Below are 26101 nucleotides of genomic sequence, written 5' to 3' on the forward strand. Positions count from 1 at the left end.
TGAAGCCTCAGAATCGAAGCCCCAAACCCTACAGTGGCCCACAAGACCCCCATGCTCTTGCCTCTCTCTCTGGGTGCCTCCTTCTCTGCAGTCTGATTCAATGATAGCAGGAACAGCCGGGAGGATGCAATAAAACCCACTTTCTGCAAAAGGCAGGGGGAATGAGGACCCTGGGCTCCTTTCACACCAGCAGCTTTTCCACAAAGAGCCCTGGACCCCTGCGTTAAGTTCACAAACATCAAGGACAGGAAATGGGATGTCAGAGTATTGTAAAGCTGTCACTATAAATCTAGTTGAAAGTGAGGGACAGGCCTCACACATAGAAAAACAGTCTGTAGTCCAATAAAGAATTAATAGGCAGAATATATAAGTAGCCCGTATAAATTTATAAGAAATAATATCCAAGTAGAATGAGCAAAGGCAACTCGCAGCACGAATAGAAATTGGCACATTAACAGCTGAAAAAATAGCCAGCCTCATTAGTAGTCAGGAAAATACAAACTAAAACCGTGAAGTATTTCTTTTGCTAATAATGTGTTTGGCAAAAATAAAAAGATAAATGAGAGAAAGTGTGGACAGGGATATTGAGAAATAAGAGAGTAGAGTGTAAACTGGTTCTATCTTTTTGGAGGGTGAGTAATCTCTATTAAAATCTCTGTATGGTTTTCCAAAAACTTTTAAGGGAAGCTGCTACCCTTTTGTTTATTCTTCCCCCCTAAGGTTTTCAAGACCCTCCCCCCCTCCCCCCCCCCCCCCCCCCGCCCACACACACACACACCTAGATTCTTATAGCACTGGACTACAATCAAGCTACCGGCAGGGAGGTGGAGAACATGGCTTGGGTGCTGGTTCTCCAGCTGAGTCTCAGGTAGGCAGGTGGCAGCAGGGGCCGAGGAGCCTGGACTGCTCTTGCTGCGCGGGGGTGGGGGTGGGGGTGGGGGTGGGGGGCTGCAACAGTGGGTGAGATGGGTGCTCTTATCTCGCTCACTTCCTCTAGCTCTCAGTTCTGCTCTCTCCGCCATGCTGTTCCATATGCCTCCTGAGCCCTCCCCTCTACACAACCCCTCCCCCAACTCTAGCTATAATGGAGCAGCGGTGACCAGGACAACTGGAAGTGGGCTCTGGTTTTAGCATGGTATTCATTCAGTAGCCAAGTCACAAAAAGCAGCATTTCTTAATACCGATTGGGGATGTTGTTTGACACATGTGATCTTGTGGTCACTTCCATGAGGAATCGGGCAAACGGTTCACCTGGATTTACGGCCTTGGAAACCCTATGGGACCATTCAACTCTACCCCATAGGGTGGGTCTCTAAAGAGCTTTCATAACTTTGTATGCCACCCACTGGACTGCGTGCACACTGTGTGCCGGTATCTCTGCTGGGCAGAGTCTTCAGAGATATAATAAGTACAGACTGGGATCCTCGAGGATGAAGCGGTGTGTCTAAGGAAGTCGTGGTGAAAAATGAAAGCGCCCTGCAGCCTCACAAAGTGAGTGCCATTAGGGACCACAGTGGAACCTCTACGTGCCCGGGGCGGCCACCTCCTTCCCGCCACCAGGGTGCGCTGTGGAAGCCGCCAGCAGGGGCCGGATCGCTCGGCGCTCTGCCCCACTTCCGGTCTCACTGCACCGCACTTCCGGTGCTTAGCGGAAGTCGGGGGCGGCGGCACCCAGCCGGGGTTCGAGGCATGGTGGGGGCGGGGCCGGGGAAGGCGCGCACCAAGCCGGCTGGGGGGCCCCTCGCCCCGGTCCTTTGAGTCGGTACCGGACAGGTGAGGCCTTCCCCTTCCTCGGCCCAGTCTCCAAGCTCGCCAGGTCCTCCCCGGGAGGCCTCCGCGGGTTACTGAGATGGGGTGCCCCCTCCCTGCTGGCGCGAAGGCTCTCGGACCCCCCGCCCACCCTAAAACTGATCTTTCCACTGCGGCCCCGCCCCCGTGCTTTCTTCCCCGAGGCGCCCCCGTGGGCAGGTTGGCTGCCCCCTTAGGCAGTTTCGCCCATTCCACTCTGGTTAGAAGCAGTCATCTGGAATGGGTGGGGGGGACACACCCTCCCCCGTGGGGAAAACAGACCCTCCTGGGGGAATGGACTTGCTTAAGGCCACAGCGTGAGTTGTTGCCCAATCCCGCCGGGCTTTACAGTAACGCTTTACAAAAAACGCCAGCTGTGCACTTGCTCAGTGCTGGAGAACAACAAAAACAGCCACCAAACTCTCTGCCGCTGAGTGGATTCCTACGCATAGTGACCATGTCTAGGGTGTCCTAGACTGCGAAAATTTATGGGAGCAGCCTCCTCCTGGGGAACAGCTGCTGGGTTTGAACTGCTGACCACGGTGCTAGGCTTTGAGACTATGCCGTGACCGTGGTTACTGCCCTCCAGGTGAATATAGTTTAGTGGGCAAGTCACGCATTAGATGCATTGAAGTATGAAGGCAGATTTTGACAGTTATATGGAGGAAAACATTCCTGAAAGAAGTGACACTTCAACTCTATCCTGGGAAGGTAGGTCTGGAACCAGAAGCACTTTCCAGACAGGGAGTGGCCCTTTCGGATGCTTGAGTTGGCATTTGCCATGTTCTGTGCTCAGTATTCAGGAAGGGCCGTGTGTAGAGGACTGTGATGGGGGTTGGGGTGCAGGGTCATGTTTGGACTGGTCCATGGGGAGCCCACTTTTCTACTAAGAACAACAAAAACTAAAACAGGAACAACAGAGAGCCCGCTGCCAGCGAGATGGGTACAGGAGCAGACAAGCCCCATCTTCCTTGTGAGGAGTGCCTGGTAGGTTTGCATGGCCAGCCTTGTGGTTAGCAGTCTAGTGCTTCCCTCAAGGAAAATACAGAGGCCAAGATGCAAGCGTAAGAAGCACTGTGACGGAGGGATATGACTAACATACTGCAGAAACCCACACCATCAATTCTCATTCTGACCCTTGTGGTTCCTTGTGGGAGCAAACAGCACGTATTTTGCATCAGACTCGTATTGCCTCTGGAGAGCAGCTGGTGGTTTTGAACCACAGACCCCACAGTTAGTACCCCAAAACCTAACCCACAGTGTCACCAGGACCCCTGTGCTACTATATTGGGATTTTACGTAATGAAGAAATCAGGAAGACTTCCCCGAGGAAGTGGTGTTTGAATGGTACCTTACTGGGCTTTAGCAAAGCAAAAAAGCCTTCCAGACTGAGTGTAACAGCAAGTTCCAAGAGTCTCCTGATGAAGGTAGGATACCTTTTGAGAGGGGTGGAGTAGAGGTCATTGCGGGAAGATAGGAGTGGAGGGACGGACAGCAGAGAGTTGAGATCTTTGAGCACTTAGTTTACCCCTACAAGCTGCTGATCCTTATAAAAAATAATGATCCTTATCATTACAGCACCAGGAGTAGCTGTTTTAATCAGGTGAAAGGACACGTCAGAAATGTGCTAGAGGTGAACAAGAATGGACTCAGAGGAAGCTTGTGGTGACCTGGGAATTAGAAGCTGGTAAGGGTGCTTGCACGTCCTAGCAGAAAGAATGGGAGGCATTCTGTGTAGGAGGCGAAGTCTCCTAATCCGCTGTCGGATCAAAGGGAAGGGAAGCACTGACGTTTCTAGCTCATGTTGCCAGCTGCGTGGCCTTGGCATTCACTGGAATAGGGAAAATGGAAGAGGGGTGGCTTTGGGGCAAATAGCATGGGCTACATTTTTAAATACCCCCTACCTACTTGGAACATGTCATCAAGAGAGACCAGTCCCTGGAGAATGACATCATCCTTGGTAGGGCTGAGGGGCACCATGTTGACGAGGAGAGACTTTCATAATCCATGTTTCCTGTGGTTGCATTTTTTATGAGCATGTTCTATTTTTATCACCAGAAAAAAAGGACAGATTGAAAAATTCTTGTAGAACTTCATCATTCCTAAAACCCGTTAATGTGATATAGAATGTGCTGCATGGGTGTCAGTGGGAGGGGTGTTAGCACACTGGGTACCCCTTGTAGTCTGTAGCTGTTGCTCCAGGCCTTTCTTCCTCCCCCCACTGGTAGAGTCTGTACCTTTAAAAGAAAAATCAGAATTGAAGCTAGGACTATTCATGATGCAAAGGCACTCTGGGGTTGTAGTGGGTTATGTGTTGGACTGCTAAGCACAGGGTGGACAGTTCAACTCCACCAGCCCTACACTGGAGACAGGTGAGACTGTCTGCTCCCATAACAATTTATTGTTTCAGAAACCTTATAGAGTTGCTATGAGTGAGAATTGACTTGATGGTAGTAGTTGGCGTTTTCTTTGAGGAGGGGGTGTGGAAGATACAAGGACCCCTCGTGGTACTATTAGGTAAGCAACGTTGGCGGTTCAGACCCATCAGCTGTTCTCAGAGAAAGGCTAAGCTGTCTCAGAATCCCGATATGGTCGCTTTGCGCCGGAATCTACTAGGTGGCAGTGGATGGGGTATTCCAGTTGTAGGCTAATTTTCTAGAACAATCATCTTTGGCACTTTCCAAGTTGAACTGTATCAGTATTAGACTGTATCAGACTCTTTAGTTGTATGGCCTTAGTCTGCTAGATGGTTCCCAGTGCCCATTGCGTGGCCTCAGACACCTGTGCCCCATTCAGGTTGTCCTCTGATTCTCTCCTCATCCTAGGTTGGCAAGGTGCCAGTGGCAGAGCTGTCCCGGGCAGGGATCCAGAGAGGCTGATTTGGACATTGATGTTTGAAAATGCAGAAACCTTAATAGTGTGTTTCTTAGGCCGCATGAAAGAATGTCCCCATTACCAGGAGTAGCTGTGTGAAAATCAATATTCCATGTATTATTTGGATGTTGTGCAGGGGATTGCTCACTTTATCACTTTGAGGTCCTCTCCAGAAGACTCCAGGGAGAGATTTCTTTTAAGCTCAAGTGCCTGGAAAAGCTGTGCTTCTTCCAAGAAACTGCTGTGTATTCATCTTATTGGCAGCACAGGTTCTTCAACGGACTGTATTTTTCTCTTTGTTTTGTCTGCCGGAAAACAGAACCAAATTAGATGCTTGGCAGTTCTGCCGGCCTCCATGGTTTGCGTTTTTTGTGTCCTTTCGCCTCCTTAAGCTGTTCTGCCTTTGTTTTTTCTTCCCAAAGCCTGTTCTTGAATTTTTTCCATTAGATTAGGGGGAAGTACAAAATAATGCTTTAAAAAACACACGTGCCATTTAAAGGAGAAAATGACAGTGTGTGCCACTAGGGAAAGAATTGGGGGTTCCCAAGGTGTGTGTCCTCCCTCCTGTTTCTTCCTTCCTCAGAAACAACCACTGTTTGACCTTTCTGTTTATGATTGTCTTGCTTTTCTTAATTGTACACTGCATTTATATCTCTTGAACTGTAAGTTGTTTGAATGTATATACCTTATATACTGGTGTATAAGCAGAGATTTTCAGCATATTTTTAATGTGGTTTTTTTGTGGTAAAATTAGATGTCTTGGCTGATATTTGGGTCTGCTTGTACTCAAGTATATACGGTGAATGCAATTGTTTTGTGTGATGGGGGGGCTTCAAAAAGTCCGTGGGAAAAATCCATTCTCTTCATTTCATTTTTCCACGAGCTTTTTTGATGCCAAGTAAACTCTGCAGCTTGCTTTCTTCATTCAACATTGTACTCTCAGAGTCTTTCATGTGTAACTGTGGTTTATGAGTTCATTGCTCCACAGGATTCTCCTACATGGATGTGCCTCAGTGAATGATTGCCATGCACTGGTAATGGCCGTTGGGGTATTGCCCGTTTGTGCCTTTGCTTTATGCTTGCTGTAGACATCTAGTATAGGTCTACTGCTATATGTGACATTTCTCTTCAGGAGGATTTCTCAAACTTAGCAGGATTGCCAGTTTTGACCAAGTATTTTGTTGTTGTGAAAACCTATGCTGTTTACTTTAGCAACATTTTCCAGTCTCTCTCTGCATATAGCACCTCTACCCCAGTGGGACAACCAAAAATGTTTTCAGATATTACAAATTCACCTCCAGTTGAGAACCACTGCTCAAGATCAGAGGTCTGTAGTGATTTTCTATAAAGACCAGAAACGAAATATTTTAGGATTTGTGGGGCCTATGGTCTCCATGGAAACTTCAAGCCTACCATTGTAGAGTGAAGGCAGCCACAGGGGTGATGAGGTTCTATTAACTTGGCCTAGATGTGGCCTAAGGGCAGCACTTTGAAGACTATGGTCTAGATCAGTAGGAAATACATTTATATCTTCAACTTAAGCATATAAATTATATATATTTGAATCAAAAGTCTCACAAGATAGTACTCATCTTTACTAGGTGTGATATAGTTTGATATTTTCTGTTGTATATCTTTTTTACTGCCAGGCTATGTATCTACCAAATTGATTTCAAGATTCCATTAATGGGTTGTGATTGGCAGTTGAGCGACGTGATTTGGCCACTTAGAGGTACGCACACTTTAACTTGATCTGCTGTAATATGTCTGCGCAGCGCATTTCAGATTCCGGTCAGAGGAAGGCAGGGTATCAATGAACCCTTCATTGTGGGCCTGCTTTCACTTCTAAGATACAGATTGGACTCCATCACTCCCTGGACATACAAGAAGAGCTCACAAAGTTCGTGGAGAAATTCAATGACTTTCAGTTCCATTTTTCCACACACATTTGGAAACCCCCTCCTACAAAGAGTTTCCAATCTGGTCAGTTCTACTCTCCTAGACTTGTTTGCTTTCTGTGTGCTCACCACGTGCAGTTAGTTTCCAAACGGGCCACACCACGCTTGTTTCCAGGGTGCGCACTTTCACAGGGGCTCTGCTTTCCTGCTGGCTGTGCCTCTTCTGCTTTGCCTGATGTTTCTTTTTTTACCTCTTTAAGTCCTGTGTCAGGAGTTGCTCACCTTCATTCACCTAGCATAATTAAGAGCACTCCCCGTGCCACCGGCACTGCTCAGGGTGCTGGGGCTATGGCCATAAATTTGATGACATCGTTGCTCTTTGGTATGGGGACACATGCTAAAAAGGTAAGCAGATAAATAGGATAATTTCAGAAATGGAAAAAGGCTATGAAAAAATTAAATGGAGGTGTGCAAGGGTGATAAGAGAAACTTCTGAAGACTTGCTATTTCACCTAAGCCTTGAATGATGAAACAGGTAGTAGCTCTATGAAGTGAGGAACATGTTGTTGGCAGAGGGAACAGCAAATCTGCAGGCCTTGGTTACAAAGAAGGCTGTAGGACTGTGGTGCACAAGATCCACCACTGTCTGTCACTTTGTCGTGTTGCAGTGGCTTGTGTGTTGCTGTGATGCTGGAAGCCAGCAGGGTCACCCCAAGTGAACAGGTGTCAGCAGAGCTTCCAGACTAAGCACAAACTACGAAGAAGGAATAGGCCGTCCACTTCAGAGGAGTGAGCCCCTGAAGCTCTATGGACAGCAACCCAAACCTGTCAGTCATTGACCAGAGATAGTGCCGGAAGATGAGCCTCTCGGCTTAGAGAGCTCTCAGTGTGAGCAGGATGCACGACTCAGAATGAGAAGGAACAGCCGCAGATCAGTTAAATTGGAAACTTGGACTGTATGACGTCTGAATCTAGGACAATTGGAGGTTGTTAAAAATGAAATGAACATCTAAATATCGATATTCTCAGCACTAGTGAGCTGAAGTGGAATGGTGCCGGCCATTTTGAATCAGAAACTCATATGTTCTACTTAGCTGGAATCGACATAATCAAGAGGAGTGGGGTTACATTCATCAAGAGGGCATTTCAAGCTCTACCTTGAAGCACAAAGCTGTCTGTGATAGGATAATGTCTATCTGCAGATAAGGAAATCCAACCAATACAACGATTACTCAGATTTGTACACCAAACACTAAAACTGGTGATCTAGAAATTGAAGAATTCTGCCAACAGCTTCCGTCTGAAATCGATTCACTATGCAATCAAGATGCATTGGTAATTACTGGTGATTGGACTGCAAAAGTTGAAAACGGGAAGGGACAGGAGTTGGAAAATATTGCCTTGGTGATAGAAATGAAGCTGGAGATCACATGATGGAATTTTGCAAGATCAGTGACTTCTTCATTGCAAATATCTTTTGTCAAAAACACAGGAAGGTGCTGTAGACTTCTCCAGTTGGAATAAACAGAGTCAAATTGATTACCTCAGTGCAAAGAGATGTAGGAGAAGCTCAATATCAGCAACTAAAATCAGGCCATGGGCTGACTGTGGAACCAGACCATCAATTGCTCATATGTAAGTTCAGGTTGAAGTTTAAGAAAATGAAAGCAAGTCAACCAAAGCCGAAATATGACCTTGAGTATTTCCCATCCAAGTTTCAAGAACATCGTAAGAACAAATTTGATGCCTTAAACACTAAAGACAGAAGACCTGATGAGCTGTGGGAGGACATGCAGAACAGTATACACGAAAAAGCCAAAGGCCATTTAGAAGACAGGGAAGAAAGAAAGGATTCCGCGGAATGTCAGGAGAGGCTGTGAAACTTGCTGCTGGAGTAGCTGAGGCACGCTGGAGGAATGATGAAGTCCAAAGGCTGGAGAGATAGCAGGGCTGCTGGAGAAGACAAAATAGTTTAATGGAAGTTGCGAAGACCTAGAGTTAGAAAATCAAAAAGGAAGAATGTGCTCGACATACCTTAAACTGAAAGAACTCAAAAAAAAAATCAAGCCTAGAGTTTCAAGATTGAAAGAGTCTATGGGAAAAATACTGAATGTTGGAGGGAGCATTAGAAGAAGATAGAAAATATGCACAGACACCGTACCCAAAGCGCTAGTTGACATTCAGCCATTTCAGAGGGTAGCATATGTGCGACAATCAATGGTGCTGAAGGAAGAGGTTTAAGCTGCACTGAGAGCATTAGCCAAAAAAAAAGGCTCCAGGAATTGATGGAACACCAATTGAAATGGCTCAACACATGGGGAAGCACTGGAAGCACTCACTTGTCTATGTCAGGAATTTGGAAGATAGCAACGTGGCCAACTGACCGGAAGAGATCCATATTCATACCCATTCCAAAGAAAGATGACCGAAGGGAATGATGCCGTTATAGAACAATATGATTGCTAACATACTGCAAATAAAATTTTGCTGAAGATCGTCCAACAATGGTTGCAGCAGTACATTGACAGGTTGCTGCCAGAGGCTCAAGCCAGGTTTAGAAGAGGATGTGGAACAAGGGATAGCATTGCTGATGTCAGGTGGATCTTGACTTAAAGCAGGGAGAATCAGAAAGATGTTTACATGCATTTTATTGACTATGCAAAGGCATTCAGCTGATAACCTAAGAAGAATTGGAATTCCAGAACACTCCATTGTGCTCATGACTAATAAGCTTAATAGCTTAATTGTGCTATTCATGGATCCACAGGTAGTTGTTTAAAATCAGGAAAGGTGTGCATCAAGGTATCCTCTCACCATAATAAATCTGTATGCTGAACAAATATCAGAGAAGCTGGATTAGATGAGGAAAAAGGTGGCACCAAGATGGGAAGGAAGAGGGCTTGTTAACAACACCCTTGATATGCAAATGCACACCTTCTTTGCTGCAAGTGAGGAGGACTTGAAACAATTACTGACGGAAATCAAGGGTCGCAGCTTTTATGAAGTATGGATCGCAAACAATGCAAAGAAAACCAAAACCTCACAATTGGCCCTTTGGGGGGGAAACATGATAAGTGGAGACCAGATTGAAGCTGTCAAGGGCTCATCTTGCTTGGATCCACAGTCACTGTTCGTGAAAGCAGCAGGCAGATGTGGTGTTGCGTTAGGGAAATCTGCCGCATGGGACCTCTTGAAAGTGCTGCGCAGCAAGGACTAAGGTGCACCTGACCAAGCCCTGATATTTTCAGTTGTCGCATATGTGAAAGTTGGACCTTGAAGAAGGAAGGCTGAAGAAAGATTGATGCATTTGAATGATTTTGAAAGTCCAGTGGCCTAGCAGCAGAACGAATGGATGTGCTTGGAGGAAGAGCAGCTAGACTATTCCTAAGGGGCAAGCGTGGCAAGACTAGGTCTCATATAATTTGGACATGTCATCAGGAGGGACCAGTCCCTGGAGAGGGCCATCTTGCTTGGTAAAGTGGAGGGGCAGTGCAAAAAGAGAGAGGCTCTTGACACGAGGGGCTAACGCAGAGCCTGCAGCAATGAGCTCCGGCAGGAGACCAGTTGTGAGGATGGCACACACCAGGACCGAGCATGTGCAGAAGGTAGATGCCGTACTACCCCTATTTATTAGGTGAGACTTGAGCATGTGTGCATTTTGATATCTCCAGAGGTGGGGGGATTCTGAAACCAGTTCCCCGCGAACAGCAAGGGATGAAAGGCATCAGTTTAAACAAAATTGTGTGATACTAGATTTAATTCAGCAAAGTATAGATTTAAAGAAAGTGATACTCACTAATCTTCCTTTTCTCTCTTTTTAAACAAAAACAAACCAGTGCTTTCCATTCGCAAAGGCTCCCATGTCAACAGCTTGCTTCAGGTTTATTATATGACGTGGGATTTTGTCTATAGCTTGTTGAATATTCTCTGTGCATTTGAAAAGAGCTTGTATTCTGCTACTGCTGGTTGGAGTGTTCTGTAGATGTCAGTTAGATCTAGTTGGTTGATAATAGTATTCAGTTCTTGTCTAGCCCTGCTGATTTTCTGTCTAGTTGCTCTATTGATTACTGAGAGGACTGTTGAAAACTATAATTGTGAATTTATCTCTTTCCTCTTCAGTTCTTTCAGTTTTTCTTCCCAAATAATACAGTTCTATTGTTTGTGCATATACATGTAGGATTGCTATTTCTTCTTGGTGAGTTTACTATTACTATGTTTTATCCCTTATAATTATCTTTGTTCTTTATTTAATATGATATGAAACAAAGTATTAATATAGCTATTCTACTTTTCTTTAAATAGCTACTCTACCCTTTTCTATTTTTTTTAAACTCTTAATTCTGCCTACATTTGAAAAGAGTTTCTTGTCACTGAGTATAATTGGGTTCCTGCTTAAAAAAACCCAACTAATTCTAATAATTTCCATCTATTAATAGGTGTGTTTAGACTGCTTACACTTAAATGAATTGATGTGTTTGGATTTAGGTTTGCAAGTTGGAACTAACTCAGTGACACCCAACAATTTCTTTTTCTGTTTGTTTACTCTTTTTTATTCTTGTTTCCACTTTTCTATTTGAGTAGGAATTGACCAGATGGCAATGAGTTTGGATGTTTGTGTTATTTGAACATTTGTTTATATTCTGTTTCTCTATTGTGTTTTTTACTATATCACTTTCTATCGTTTTATGGCTTCCCCCCCTCCCCCCCCAGTGGATGCTCGCAAAGTCACTGCTGTTAAGTCAGTTCTGGCTCATAGCAACTCTTTAGTGGTTGCTCTAGGCATTGCAACATACACTTTTCACAGTGTAGCTAGAAAATTAGTATTTAATACTTCAAGTGACACCTTGAAATCTTATCCTTTCCTCTTTATATTATAGTTAGTTACTTTTTATATTTTACCTGAAGTTCCTGGGAGGCCAAATGGCTAAGACTTCAGATCTGGCCAAAAGATCCGCGGTACAGATGTCCTGGTGATCGCCTTCCAAGAGAGCACAGCCACTGAAAAGCAGCCGAGAGCAAAGCTCTCCTCTGCAGCACAAGGAGTTGCCATGAGTCAGGAGCAATTCATTAGCAGCCGATTTTCTTCCAGGGCATACAAGGGGGTACCCCCAAAACTGATGCTCATTTGTTTTGATGTGAGTGGGATAGTGCATTTGGGGTTCGTCCCACCAGGTCAGACTGTTAATCAAACTTTCTATTTAGAGGCGCCGAAAAGATAGCGTAACAGTGTGCGACAAAAAAGGCCTGATTTGTGGTAGACGGGGGACAGGTTTTGCCACCACGACAGCTCAGTGAGTCGGTTTTTGGCAAAAAAAACAAAAACCCAGCATACCTGTTTTGTCCCAGGCACCTTACTCACCTGACTCTGCGTGAAGAGGGACATAAAAGGACAGCGATTTGATGACGGAGAAGAGGGGAAGGGAAAACGGGGGAGGTGCTACTGTCAGCCATCCAAACAGATGAGATTGAAAAATGTTTCCAAGAATGGAATCGCAGATTTGACACATGTGTTAAGTGTCCTGGTGAGTACGTTGAAGGTGATAAGATGGCTTTGTAAAATATTTTAAATATGGTAGACGGCTTTGAGGGTGCTGGGGTGGTTTCTGGGTTTTGTTGGGTACTCCCTTGTTTATTGTCTACATATATTGAAACGCCTGCCAGACAGTGTTATAATTTCTGCTTCTAACATTCAAATATTCTGAAGAACTCAAAGGAGAATTAGCTATGAAATAAAAAGAGGTATTTATCATTTATGTTGTTCTTCATTCTTGCTGTTCCAGGTTTCCTTCTGATATAATTACAATGTCTCTTCTGCTTGGAGAACTTCCTTTTGCCCTTCTCTCAGAGAAGATCTTCTGATTGATTTTCTTGGAGTTCCTTCAGTTGAGAACGTCTTTGCGTTGCCTTTTCCTGGAGGATGCTTTTGCTGGACTGGAAGCCTAGATTGGGGTGCTTTTCTTTTAGTACTTAAACAGTGTTTCACTTCCTTCTGGCTTCCATAGTTTCTGATGAGGAATTCAGTCATTTGAATTGTTCCTCTGTAGTTGATGCTTTGTTTTGATCTATCTACTATCAAGGGTTCTACTCTGTTTTCATTTTGTGCAAGGGCTAACTCAGCATTGCGCTGCTCACAGTAGGGTTGGCACTTCAGACCCACCAATTGCTCCATGGGAGAGCTGCCAGGCTATCTGCTCCCATCATCCAGGCTTGGGAACTCAGTGGGGCAGTTCTGCTTACAGGGTCTTACAGGGTCGCTGTCAGTCAGAATGGACTTGGTTTGGGAATGGATCTGATTTGGGTTTAGTTTTGCAGTTTGATTGATGTGTCGGCATGGGTTTCTTTGGATTTCGCATGTTTAGAGTAAATCCATCGGTTTGTGTCTTGCTGTTTAGGGAATTCTCAGCCATTGTTTAATTTTCCCCCCAAAGTACTGTGCTATTTCTTCTTCTTTCTAGACATCTTATGACCTTTTGCTATTTCTTTGTACATCCTTGAAGCTCTGTTTATTTATTTATTTTAGTCCTGTTTGTTCAGATTCAATAGTTTGTACTGATCTCTCTTCAAGATGACTGCTGCTTTCTTCCGTTGCCTCTGGGGCCTCTCCCATGGCTATGGTATTTTTCTACCTGGTTCTTCTGCCTTCTGTTTCTTTGTTGAGACCTTCTGTGTTCCATTCGTTTCAAGTGTATTCATGATTGCCTTCCTAGCATTTTCATGTTGTTGCTGTTGTTACTTTTTTCTGTGGTCAAGTTTTCCTGACTCGACATCCCCAAACTAGATCCACTGCCATGGAGTTAATTCTGACTCATAGCCATCCCATGGGACAGAAAAGAACTGTGACAGAGTTTCTGAGACTGTAAATCTTCATGGGAGCAGACAGCCTCATCTTTCTCCTTTGGAGCAGCTGGTGGGTTTGAACTGCTCAGTGGCCCAGCGCCATTGCAGCATATTGACATTGGGGTCAATTGACTGTGTTTTCCAAGTTAGGGTATGCTAAGTAATATCGGGTTGCATCCTGGCGATTTTGATGGTTATGAGACTATGGGACTTGTTTACACCCGGTGGGGAATAGGAGGAGTCTTGGTGGCGGCACGGTGTGAACTCATCAGCCACTCCACTGGAGAACAACATGGCAGCTCCTTCCATAAAGATGCAGCCACGAGAATCCTATGGGACAGTTCTCTTCTGTCCTGTAAGTCGGTGTAATTTGGAATTGACCCAACAGCAGTGGGGTGGGGTGGGAAATGGTGATACTTTTGGTGTGGCAGGCTACTGACGTGACATCCAGGTTCCAGTGTCATATCATCTCCAAAGCCTTCCCAGAGCTATGAGGATCAGGCTCGTGTGTGTGCCACTCAGTGGCTAGTCTGAGACACAGGTATCGGTCTCTTCCGTCAGTTCACTTATCAAGCTAGTAAGTGGCGATGAGCAACGCGCACACGTACAGCTTGGGGGCGGACAGGCCGGGAATCCATGAACCGCTGAGCGCTGGGGAGCGCCACTTTCTCCTCAGTGCTTATTAGAACCCCCTTCCTTGGCAGTAGCCTCTCAGGGGTTGTCATTAACTGCCACTGAGCTATGTGGCCTGTGATTCATCTTTGAATTTCAGGTTCATCCGGGCTCAACACTTGGAGGCTTTAAAGTGAGGGCTGTCTAGGCGCTGACCAGGAAGTGTTTTTGAATGAACGCAACTTGAATGTGATTCTTTTCGCTCACTGTGCCATTTTAGGATCCGTCTGTTGGACATGCCCACCAAGTAAGGATGCTTACAAGTTAGTCCCGGGAAGCCAGACCTGTTTTCAGACTGGAAATCGGAATGAAGAGCTGGGGAGCTCCCAGGTTCAGGTGAGAAGGAGGGAAGTCCGTTGGATGTGTGTGCACTCCTCTTTCGGTAAACGATGTTCGAATTGCTTTGCCTTCTCTTCTGTGCAGAGATGTGATCATGGATCACCATGCTTCCACCATCAAACCTCGGAGAATCCAAAACCAAAATGTCATTCACCGCCTGGAACGCCGACGGATCAGCTCAGGCAGGGCAGGCGCCCACTGGCACCAGGTCCGGGTGCTCCACCAGAACGTCTTCCCTAACTTTACAGTGGTCAATGTGGAGAAGCCGCCCTGCTTCCTGCGAAAATTCTCACCGGACGGGCGCTTCTTCATTGCTTTTTCTTCCGACCAGACATCTCTGGAAATCTATGAGTACCAGGGCTGCCAGGCGGCCGAGGACCTACTGCAGGGCTATGAAGGGGAGATCCTGTCCAATGGCAATGACCAGCGGTCAGTCAATATCCGGGGGCGGCTCTTTGAACGCTTTTTTGTCCTGCTGCACATCACCAACGTGGCGGCCAACGGCGAGCACCTGAACCGGGAGTGCAGCCTCTTCACCGACGACTGCCGCTGCGTCATTGTGGGCTCCGCTGCCTACCTCCCGGACGAGCCACACCCGCCTTTCTACGAGGTCTACCGGAACAGCGAGTCGGTGACGCCCAACCCGCGCTCCCCTCTGGAGGACTACTCCCTCCACATCATTGACCTGCACACGGGCCGTTTGTGTGACACTCGCACGTTCAAGTGTGATAAGGTGGTCCTGTCGCACAACCAGGGGCTGTACTTGTACAAGAACATCCTGGCCATCCTGTCGGTGCAGCAGCAGACCATTCACGTCTTCCAGGTGACCCCCGAGGGCACGTTCATTGATGTGCGGACCATTGGCCGCTTCTGCTACGAGGATGACCTCCTTACGGTCTCTGCTGTGTTCCCAGAGGTACAGCGGGACCGGCAGACGGGCATGGCCAATCCCTTCAGGGACCCTTTTATCAACTCCCTGAAGCACCGGCTGCTGGTGTACTTGTGGCGCCGGGCAGAGCAGGACGGGAGCGCAATGGCCAAGAGGCGCTTCTTCCAGTACTTTGACCAACTCCGGCAGCTGCGCATGTGGAAGATGCAGCTTTTGGATGAGAACCACCTGTTTATCAAATATACCAGCGAGGACGTTGTCACCCTGCGGGTCACGGACCCGTCACAGGTAGGAGGGCGCTCTCCCGTCCTTTGACGGGAAGTCCTCTTTCTCTGTGTAGGGCCAGTCCCCGAGAAATACACATTTTCGGTAGTCTTGGAAACTCAGAGGGGCAGTTCTGCCCAGTCCTGTAGGGTCACTAGGAGCCAACAAGGACTGATGGTAGTTAGTTGAGTTGAATTGAGGGGACTCGCTTAAGTTTAAAGTCAGCTCTGCTCTCCTGTGGCCCTGTGAATATTTGGGCAAATGGGAGCTAACCCCCAAACTGTTGACCTTTAAGCAGGGAGGGGTGCCAGAGTACTTCATTGAAAGCATAGGGTCTCAGACCTGCGTGGCCTGTCACCCCTTTCAGTGAAAAGGTTGTGAAAAAGATGCCCCTCTGGCAATGAACAGCATTGGTGCCGTAGCCCATCATCCAGGATAAAGTGTCTGCTTTATCGTTCCAGTGCCGCCACCGTGCCCTCCTGGAAAGGGGCAGTATTGCCCACTCTGGGAAACACCGATTTCGAGCCGTGGTACAAACAAAAGAACTAGAGTGGGTGTGTTGGCACAACTTGCAGAGAAGGTCCAGGTGAACTCAGCATGGGTGCACTCTCAACATGGGTGACCTCAGAGTTGCTTGTGGCGCTGGGGAAGCTTAACTCTCACCGCCACTGTCTTCAGGGAGTGCTTCTCCAGAGATCCTCTGCCAGGCCCGATGCTGGGGTCCCTGTCTTCATATGTTGGCTACATGGTCGGCCCATTCCTTGCCGGCCGTCACCCGCTCCTGTAGGTAATGAGTCTCCACGAGGTCACATGCATGGGGTCAGTCGCGCCAGTGGGATTCGGTGCCGTTCCAGTAGTGACTGACACGCGCCTTCCCCATTGTCCTGCACACTGGGCTGCAGCGACCCTCTTGCCCAGTCACCCTGGCCTGGTTTCCTGCAGGACCATGCGTCCACCTTGCTGCTTCTGCGGCTTCGTTACTTTCCCAGGTGTTCCCGTTCCTCGTGAGGCAGGCGGTGAAGATGTGGGATGGGCCTCTTCAAAGCACTCGGTCACGGGCAGCCACGCCCAGGAGGCGTAGCGCTTCGGGTCCGTCGGTGGCTCGTGGCTGCTTCTGTGTCTGGTGCACTGCAAGAGTGACGTGGGCTGAGGACATGGCAGCGACTGGATCGCCCTGCAGGGCCCATGGGGCCTTGGGGTGACTTCAGAGATTTGGGTGACTGTGTCGTGTGAGACGTGGTGGAAGGCTGGCTTAGAGCCGCGGGTGGGGCGGGGGGAGTTCCATCCAAACACCGTCAAAGCAAGAAACGGTGGCAGTTCCGCAAAGATTGTGTCGAGTCATGGAGATTTACATGGCTGCCTCTGGGTGAGGTGCAGAGGGCCTGCGAGATGAAAGCCCAGTGCTAGGAGGTCACGGTCTGGACTCCCCATGGACAAGCCGGTCCAGAGCTTGTAGGACTGTCCCTGCTGGTCTTTTTAGGTTGGCAGTGGGAAAGAACACACCTTAACAGCGGCAGTCTCTAAAAACCTCTTCTCCTTTTCTTGATTACGTGGTCTATGACAACCCACTTCTCGACAACGTTTTACTTGTAAGGTAAGTTCATTTGACCGACAGTGATAAGACACTGTCCACAAGCCGGGCCCACATGTGGGGACGCAGTGTGCAGGTCTTCCTCGTGCGTGAACATTGTCGGCGGGGCGGAGAAGTAGGAATAAGCTGCCACCCCTCTGGGGTTGACCACCTTAGTTTGCAATGTGTTGGAGGCTGGGCATTGCTCTCTGAGAAGTTGTCTGCTTTGGTGTTGACCAAACAAGAGGTTGCCCTTTCTGCAGCTTTGTTCCATTTATCTCCCTCGTCTCCTGTCTCTACTTCGTCTCCTTAGATGATGACACGGACATTCAAGATGGCCAGCACGCCAGTAGCCCACCAAGTCAGCCGAGTCTGATGCTCCCATAGATCCAGCGACTCCTATCACTAAGGGATGCACAGGGCAGTGAGGCTCCATCGGAGCCTTCCCCAACCACCAGCTGCCGAGTGTTCTTTCCCAGTTTTCTTTGTACTGTAGTGTGTTGTGTGTGTGTGTGTGTGTGTGCCTGAAATAAAGTGGTGGGGTGATAGGACTGGTGGTAGTGGGCCTTGGGTCTCACCTTGGATCTCTCCTGTCAGTGAGGGCGTCCTTCCCTGCGCTACCCTGGGCAAACACGGGGTTTCTTTCACGCCGCCCAAGAGATGGGAGCTAAGAGCTTGACTTCTGGCACTCCTGCCCTGTGTTCCTCCCACCTGGCGGGGGGGCGAATCTAGTAAATATGTCTGTAATTTTATACTCACCTAATGATGAGAAACCCTGGTGAAGGCCTGATACGATCACAGTGTGCAGTCCATAAAAGGACATGAGCCAGTCTTCCATGTAGGTTTGCGCTACAATTACCTTGTTATGAATAAGCTGTTGTATTTGAGATGGCCCTGGTTGCCTTTGCTGAAACGTGACGTCTTTTCCTTTGGTCTGGTGCCGGCAGTAAGTTGTAGCCAGAAACCTGACTAGGGTCGTGCTCTGCTGGCCACGTTGGTAACTCTAAGCCCTGTCTCTGAGCTGGCCGGCTCCTCCTTGCCCCCCCCCCCCAACATTTGCTAGGCTCCAATAAGGCTAATGCGTTAAAAGGGCATGCAAACACAAAGCCGGTGCAATATTAAGGGTATTATTCTCGGGTTACCACCACCCTTTTTAATTTACAGCCAAATTTCATTTCCAGGTGACCGCAAAAGCCATGTAATATAAGCTCTGAGAGGGACTAATTATGAGCAAAACAGGTGGCCGAATGGCTCCACAGCTTGGTTGTGGGGCTTAAGCCTCATCCCAGGAGTGGGGGGCTACGACTCCTGACGCTCTGAAAACAGGTCCAGCCCTGTGGGAAGCTCGCAAGGCCACGGTCACTGGCCAGAATTGGGGGTGGCTGGAGCGTCCTTTGTTAGGCAGAGCCAGACACTGGAGGTACGAGGAAGAGGGCAGGTGCCTAGTGGCCCATTCAGAAAAAGCCCGCACCCCGCCACCTGTGGCATTTGAATGTGCTTCAGCGCCCCCTCTGATCTTATCTGCTACCAGTCTCCAGTGTGTCTGACAAGTACATTTGGCCAAAAGCACATTTGTGAAGAAAGCAACGAAAACTGGTCCTCTAATCTTCTGTTTGTCCTGCAGCAGAACCCTGCTTGACTGCAGCCTGCCAGCACCCCAGGTGCTGAAGGGGTCGCTCTGCAGGTTTGAAATGTTAAGAAGGAAAAAGAAATAACCCCAACTGACCTTTCAACTGTACACATTGAGGGGAAAATAATTTGCCAACCGACAGCTCCAGGCTGCAAATCACTTTCTCAGCAGGAAAGAAAATTAAATCTGGCATTTTGTAAAAAAGTGTTCTTTCTCTCAGGATGGGCAAATAAAGAATAAACACATGGAAAGAAATGTATTGAATTTGCCCTGTTAGAAATGAAAGCTGGAAACCCCTTTCATGCGCCTACGCCGGCCAACTCGGCAATTTCCGCAGTGTTGTGCAGCGGGAGCATGCGGCAATCGGAGGCTCTCGGTTAATGAGCAGGGCCCACCTAGGCTTCCTCCTTTCCCAGAGCCCCTCGGAGCCGTGTGCCTGCCCTAGTGCTGTCACTGAGGTATTGCTGCTTTTATTTGGGGACCTGGGCTGTCCGCCCAACACTGAGCGAGCCAGGCGTGGACTTACACCCCGCTACCTAAGTTGGTGGGGGGTGGGGGTGCTGTGGAGTCCATTCCGACTCTTAAGTGGCCCTCTGTTCTTCCTCTAGGCGTCATTCTTTGTCGTGTACAACATGGTGACAACAGAAGTGATTGCCGTCTTTGAGAATACGTCGGATGAGCTTTTGGAGCTCTTCGAGAACTTCTGTGACCTCTTCCGGAACGCCACCCTGCACAGCGAAGTCCAGTTTCCCTGCTCAGCTTCCAGCAACAATTTTGCAAGGCAAATCCAGCGCCGGTAAGCTGTGCCACCAGATGTAACAGGCTTGGCTTTTCTGTAGGAAATTTGCTAGCAGTAGGCTAATGGCCATGCCCTCTGTCCACGTGGACTTGGTTACGTGTGCCTGTTTCAACCGCGTGAGGCATTCTCGGGTCGCTTGCTCCCTCAGCACCTAGGGAACCACTTGTGGGAGTCACAGATTGTCTGCACTGAGACCTAGACTGAGACTGTGTGTGAGCTGCCGTAAGACCCAGTGTCCATCTTTGTTGTTTACTGCTCTAGCTTCAGCAGGCCACTGTCGAGGTCTGGAATGTTTATTGAATCAGTCAGAAAGCCCTTTTAGACCTTTTGATGAAACGTGGCTGGTATGTTGAAACAAAAGCATTTGTCTTTGCCTCAACCCCAAACCCTATTAAACTGACAGTAAAGAAAGGAACAAAGGATGGGAGAAGAGTGGATTGGAGAGAGAAAACATCAACACAGATTTGGAATCTGAAAGTCAGCGGATGAGGGCTAGCTGACTAGTGGACCTCAGACCACAGGGACTTCGGCCTGCAGAGCTCAGCCACCAAGGGCCAAGCCTGCTTCTCACCGTGGCTTTCTGTCAGGGGTGGGGCGTTAGAGGCCTGGGGGACTCAGAAGACAGGGGTGGAGGAAGTTTGAAATCAGGAGGATTGGGTGAACATCCTACCACCAACCATCAGACGCTGGGGATCCCTCTCCTTCACCTACCTGCCAGATGGCAGTCCCCCTCACCCCCAGCGAAGGCTGAACTTTGACTTCTGTTCAGGAGGCATAGCTGAGCTGTGAGCAGGAGGGATTGAGAGGAAGCTGACATACTGAAGGCTGAGACTCCAGTCCTCCTGGCCATATGCCTGACATCCAGGCTTGCACTCCCCAGGCAGGAGAGAGTAGTTTTCCCCTTAAAGAAGTTGATGAATTTAAAATAAGAGACCTTCTTTTAAATTGGATTTCCTTTGTAAAACCCTTAGGTCACCCTACATTGATACCAGCAGCCAACAAAGTCCCTTTATGAATCAAGGCTTCTAAAAATTATCTTAGTGCATTATTATGAAGTGATTGGTTGAGTCCAGTGCTCATCAGGTTTCACAGGCCTACTTTTCTGACCTCAGACGGATAGTGTTTTCGTCTCCCTCCCAAGATAGACCTGACCAGAGTTGGCGGGTAAGTCAGAATAAGCTTCACTGCCAGTGAGGAAAACCTCTGAATCATGCAGTGGCTTCATAGAGATGGTTCTAGGTATCAAAGAGATGGCTTCTGATTTTCAGATACCTGGACTGACCTGTTCCTTCTTGCTGTGGTTCGCACACAACTTCTGTATTATTAACGTCTCTATTCAGTAAAGGAGAGTCACTAGAAACAATATGGATCAGATTTTTTTTCCATTTTGGAATAAATTCTCTTTGAAATTAAGCAGATATTTATCAACAAAAAACAAAGAATTGAGGGATTAGGTTGAAACCAAACAACAAAAGCTGGGTACTCTCAAGTCACAATGTCACATCACTAGAGAGCCACCTCCAGGAGGGCGGGGGGTTTGTGTATGAAATCCACTTACAAGACCTGGAACGGAGTGAATAAAGTTACAGAGGAATTAGAGGAAGCTAGCTTTCTGAACATTATTTCAGAATGTACTTGACTTCAGAGAAATTACAGGAAGCCCCAAGGAGGAGCAAATACATTTATCTAGCTTGGTGATCTTCACATTTTGTTCCTTATCACCCAAAGATTTTGAAAAGTTACAGATCTTGAGGATCCCTGGTTGTGTAGTTGGTCATGAATTTGGCTGCTAACCATAGCGTCAGCAATTTGCGATCACCAGACTCTCTGAGAGAGAAAAATGAGGTTTTCTACTCCTGTAAAAGACTTACGACCTAGGAAATCCACTGGGTTAGTTGTATTCAACAGGGTGACTGTGAGTCAGAATCTTGAGTGAGTTTACATATACCTCACTCATTTTTAATTGATCTTTAAATACATTTTTTTTTTTTGCCATTAAGTTTAAAGTGTAGACGCAGGGGTCCTCAAACTACGGCCCGTGGGCCACATGCGGCCACTGAGGACATTTATACTGCCTGCCAGGTGTTTTTGCCCCCCCTTTTTTACTTCAAAATAAGATATGTGCAGTGTGCTTAGGAATTTGCTCATAGGTTTTTTTTAGACTATAGTCCAGCCCTCCAGTGGGTCTGAGGGATGGTGAACTGGCCCCCTGTTTAGAAAGCTTGAGGACCCCTGGTAGAGGATGTAATTTTGCGATACTTTCCCGTGCATGATAAACATTAGCATTCAAAACTAAAATGGTTAAGCACTCTTTTAAATGAAGCAAAGGACTGTCGGTCCATGTTACTGTGAGATGATGTAAAATTGGTTCCAACCCGCAGCAGCCCCTTGTTCAGCGGAAGGACCCCTCCCTGCCCGCTCCTGCCCCGGCTTCAGCCTCAGCCTCGTTCCTGTGTCTGGCCGCAGGCTTGCAGCCGCTGCACAAGTCCATCTTTCTGAGGGTCTTCTGCTTACTTGCTGCTTCTCCCTGCACCAGTCACAGCGTCCTTTACCAGGCGCTGGCCTCTCCGGCAACCTGTCCAGAGTATTGGAGATGAGGTCTCGCCAGCCTTACCTCTAAGGCGCAGTCGAGCTGCGCTTCTTCCGAGGCAGATCTGCTGGTTCTTTTGACAGTCCCTGGTTCTTTCAGCATTCTTTACCGGCTGTGCTTCAGGCTCCCTGATCCAGGGTCCAACTGTCCTGTGCTTAGTAGGTGACTGGAAGCGTCGCGGCTTGGGTCAGGCGCACCTAGTCCTTGAAGTAACATCCGTGCTTTTCAACACTTTAAAGAGGTCTCATGTGGCAAATTCACCCAATGCAGTGCATCCTTTGACCTTTTGACTGCCGCTTCCATGAGCACTGAACGCAGATCCAAATAAGATGAGATCCTTGACAGCTTCAATCTTTTCTCCATTTATCATGATGCTACCTACTGGTCCAGTGTGAGGGTTTGGTATACTTTCCGTTGAGTTATAGCCCATGTTGCAGGCTGCCAGCCTTGCTCTTCATCAGCACGTGTTTCACGTCTTCCTCGCTTTCAACAAGCGAGGTTGTGTCATCTGCATATTACAGGTTGTTATTAAGCCTTCCTCAAATGTCAGTCTGTGTCAGAAACTAAATACCACAGCTGTTAGGTAATTGACTATTGGGCATGTACAGTACAGAGCAAACTCTCACCAGGCTGTTGGAAATTTCATATTGTTTTGAATTTGTTAATTCATATCTCTAGAAAACTGTATCCTGACGTAGTATCTCAGTTAGCGAGTGCTGCTACAACAGAAAATTCCGTAAGTAGGCACTTTTGACAAGCAGAAAATTGTTTTCTCACAGTTTAGGAAGCTAGACACCGGAATTCGGGCCGAGGCCACTGGCTGTAAGAAACGCTTTCTCTCAGCGGGAGGAGAGCCCTGTCTCTTGAGCTTCTGCTCCCGGCAGTGGAATATCTCTCTCTCTCTCTCTCTCTCTCTCTCTCTCTCTCTCTCTCCCTCCCTCCCCCCCCTCCCTCTGTCTGCGTGATGAGTTAACCTCGTATTTGAGAGGTTGGTTTAAGACACACCCAACAAGGATCTTTCCTCATTACCATAACAAAGAAAACCCATTCCCCAATGAGATTGTAGCTGTGGGGGGAAATCCACTGCCAACAGACTAAAGAATAAGGGGAAATATTACCACCACTAAAACTACAAAACCAGGGCCATTTCTAGCAAAGTAGATGCTTTGGGAAATTTAAAATAGTAGATATTTTTGAGGAACTCTCCAAGAAGTGAAGGAATATGGGAGTGAATTAATTATCAGCGGTTCTCAGCCTGTGGGTCACGACCCCTTTGGCGGTTGTCTGACCCTTTCACAGGGGTCGCCTGATTCATAACAGTAGCAAAATTACAGTTATGAAGCCGCAACAAAAATAATTTTATGGTTGGGGGGCTCACCACAACATGAGGAACTGTATTAAAGTCGCGGCATTAGGAAGGTTGAGAATCACTGAAATAGATCAACCCAGGAGATCCAGTATCTGCCTCATTATGCAGCAGGAGCAATGGAGAGGCAATTGGGGAGAAACAAGCCCCCCCCCACTAATCACGGGTTTGATAGGCGCAAATGTACGGTTATGATAGGTACAGGTTATAGTAAAGTCAAAGAGTAGAGGAGAGAGAGGAGAGAGTAACATAAGGAGTCAGACGCATGTCACGGTAGCATGCTCCCTCAGCTCCTCTTGGTGGTCCATGTGCAGGTGGGAGATGAGGGGGCAGAGAGAGAGCATGAGGTTTTTCCTAACCAAAGCTTACATATATTTGGGGCATGCAAGCCTCCTGATTACAGATAACGACCTGTATCCCACAGGAAATGATCAAAGAATAATATAGGACAGATTCCCAGGCTGGAAGCTGTGCAGGAACTGGCTTGTCTTAGCTTTACAAGGATCTCTTGTTCAATTATTTTACAAACTGACTGTTAAACACAGCCGTTTTTAAAGAGTGAGTTTTATGTACTTACCCTAAATTATGTTAAAAACAGAGGTAGTGAATACTCCACATGCATTGCATCTTCGTTGTTGTCCTGAGGTGTGTCCTCTCAAGGTTGCTATAGCTATGTTATCTGTGTGGTAACTCGTATGAAGGTATGCCACACGCATTTCTATGGGTTGAGAACAGACTAGATGGTGGTGCGTTGGGTGGGTTTTGGTGCACATTTCTTGCCAAGTAGATTTTAAGGAAAATAACACTGGCAGGGTGAAATTGGCCACCGTTGCCGTGCCAAGTGCTACCAATCATGTTGGCTTCTTGACCCTGGAGAAATAATCATGAAGCCTGAAGATACTTAAATCCTAGATTACCTACGGATGGCGAGTGAAAAACAGACCCACACTGAGACCTAACATTAGGACATTTTGAAACACTTAGGGACAAGGAGAAAACTTTTGGAAAAAAGATAAATTTTACGTAGAAATATAAGACTTCAGAATGACATCAGACGTCACCATCGGCAACACTGAAAGCTAGCCGCCATTGGAATTAAGCCCTCAGGCTTGTTTTTTGGGGGGAGTAAAAAAAAAGAAAAAAAATTAGAATTCTATATCCAAACAATAAGTTAGAAAAATATATTTTTCAGAACATTACCTCCCATGTATCCTTTCTAAGGAAGCCTCAGGAAGACAAACTTCTCCATTACACCAAGAAAGGCCCCAACACTGGAGGGAAGAGAATTAGGGGGATGACGGTAAAGGGAGGTTTCAGGATGACAGACCACCAGCTGGACCAGATGAAAGCAGGAGGGATCATCTAAGGACAAAATTAAATTGTTGGAAGTAAAACGGTATTAAGAGAGAGTGCCCCTTCCAGTCAAGGATAGGCCTAATGGAGAAGGTGTACAAGTGGCCTGGCGGGGGCACCTGGCTGACCTCCTCTCACTTCACCAGGGGAAAACGGAGGATCAGAGTCAGCAGCTCGGGCTGATTGCTGTAATGGAGAAGTCAGGCATTCCTCTGCATCCCAACCTTTGTATACCAAGTTTGACACCACCTGACTGCTTCTCTGCTGCGGTGGTCACACCCAGCTCTCCGACAGCCCTCAGAGTTGAGGGCTTCACTAAGGAAGCAGTAGGTTGCTCTTCAGGGTGGACAACAACTCAGGATGGAGTCCCTCAGTCAGAACTGCCTGCGGGCACACCTCTTCCTGCCCAGGAAAGGGCTCGCTCTTTGAGCCCTGCTGATAGGTGCTCAGAGGCTCCCGCTCCACCAGCTAATCTCCTACCCGAAGTCTCTGTGGGTCCCAAAGCCCATCCCATTGTCTCCCGTCAGCTTCCTCTACATTCTGCTGCTTCTACTTCTCTGCCACAGCTTCTCGCCCTCTCAGTACGGTGTTACAGCTCTCTCTGTCTCCTGGGCGGGACCTTAGGTCCATAGAGAATGCGCCACGGATGGCTTTTTCTTCCTGGTGGTCTTGAGAGCTCCCTTTCTGCCTGGGGCTTGGCTCACTTAAAACCTAGTGAGATGGCTAAATTGACCAATCCCCTCGCTTAGTGTTTCAGGCACCTTATTTGCCTGGTCCTACTCCCTCAAGGGTGTCATGCGTGTTATTTACACTGTTCATAAGCTTTCTGATTTCTCAGGTGGGCCACACGCACCTCACATTTTGTGTAGGCCCATGCAGTCACTCTATGGGGTTTACAAAGACTTTTCCAAGCGTGATGCCCCTCCAGGGGGCGAAGTTTCAGCATCTCACTTCTAGGGAAGATGCATGTTCTTCCACTACAGTTTGGTTCCTTCTTCTGGCGGTCGGTGGTACATTTGCACGCGAGGTGACTGAAAGCGCCATCGCTCGCCCTGGGCGCACCTAAAGTCCTCAGAACGACACTGTAGAGAGATCCTTTGCTGCAGATTTGCCCAGTGAAATAGTCTTCCCTCTTGTGTCCCCTTCACCTAAGTCCATCATGTTTGTCTACCTTCTAGTTAATGAGTTCACCTCCCCCCCCCACCCCTCAAAGAATGTTGTTTTTAGGTGGA

At 47.5% G+C, this 26101-nt stretch overlaps 1 protein-coding gene across 8 annotated transcripts in view; it reads left to right on the forward strand.

The window, feature by feature from the left end:
- The first annotated feature begins 1647 nt into the window (after nucleotides 1–1647).
- The window catches only part of DET1 (DET1 partner of COP1 E3 ubiquitin ligase), a 35267-nt gene continuing 10813 nt past the window's right edge, over nucleotides 1648–26101 (forward strand). The window contains exons 1-7 of one of the 8 annotated variants that reach the window (XM_075557854.1): nucleotides 1648–1773; nucleotides 3367–3475; nucleotides 6312–6394; nucleotides 11907–12082; nucleotides 14290–14405; nucleotides 14493–15585; nucleotides 19370–19557. In XM_075557854.1, coding sequence (XP_075413969.1) covers nucleotides 14377–14405; nucleotides 14493–15585; nucleotides 19370–19557 — 1310 coding nt within the window. In that variant the 5' untranslated portion in view covers nucleotides 1648–1773; nucleotides 3367–3475; nucleotides 6312–6394; nucleotides 11907–12082; nucleotides 14290–14376. Of the gene's footprint in view, nucleotides 1774–1916; nucleotides 2500–3366; nucleotides 3476–6311; nucleotides 6395–11906; nucleotides 12083–14289; nucleotides 14406–14492; nucleotides 15586–19369; nucleotides 19558–26101 lie in introns of those variants that run through there. The other 7 variants (XM_075557856.1, XM_075557855.1, XM_075557859.1 and 4 more) reach the window with 7 other exon arrangements.

The sequence above is a fragment of the Tenrec ecaudatus genome, chromosome 9 (assembly GCF_050624435.1).
Source record: "Tenrec ecaudatus isolate mTenEca1 chromosome 9, mTenEca1.hap1, whole genome shotgun sequence".
NCBI lineage: Eukaryota > Metazoa > Chordata > Mammalia > Afrosoricida > Tenrecidae > Tenrec > Tenrec ecaudatus.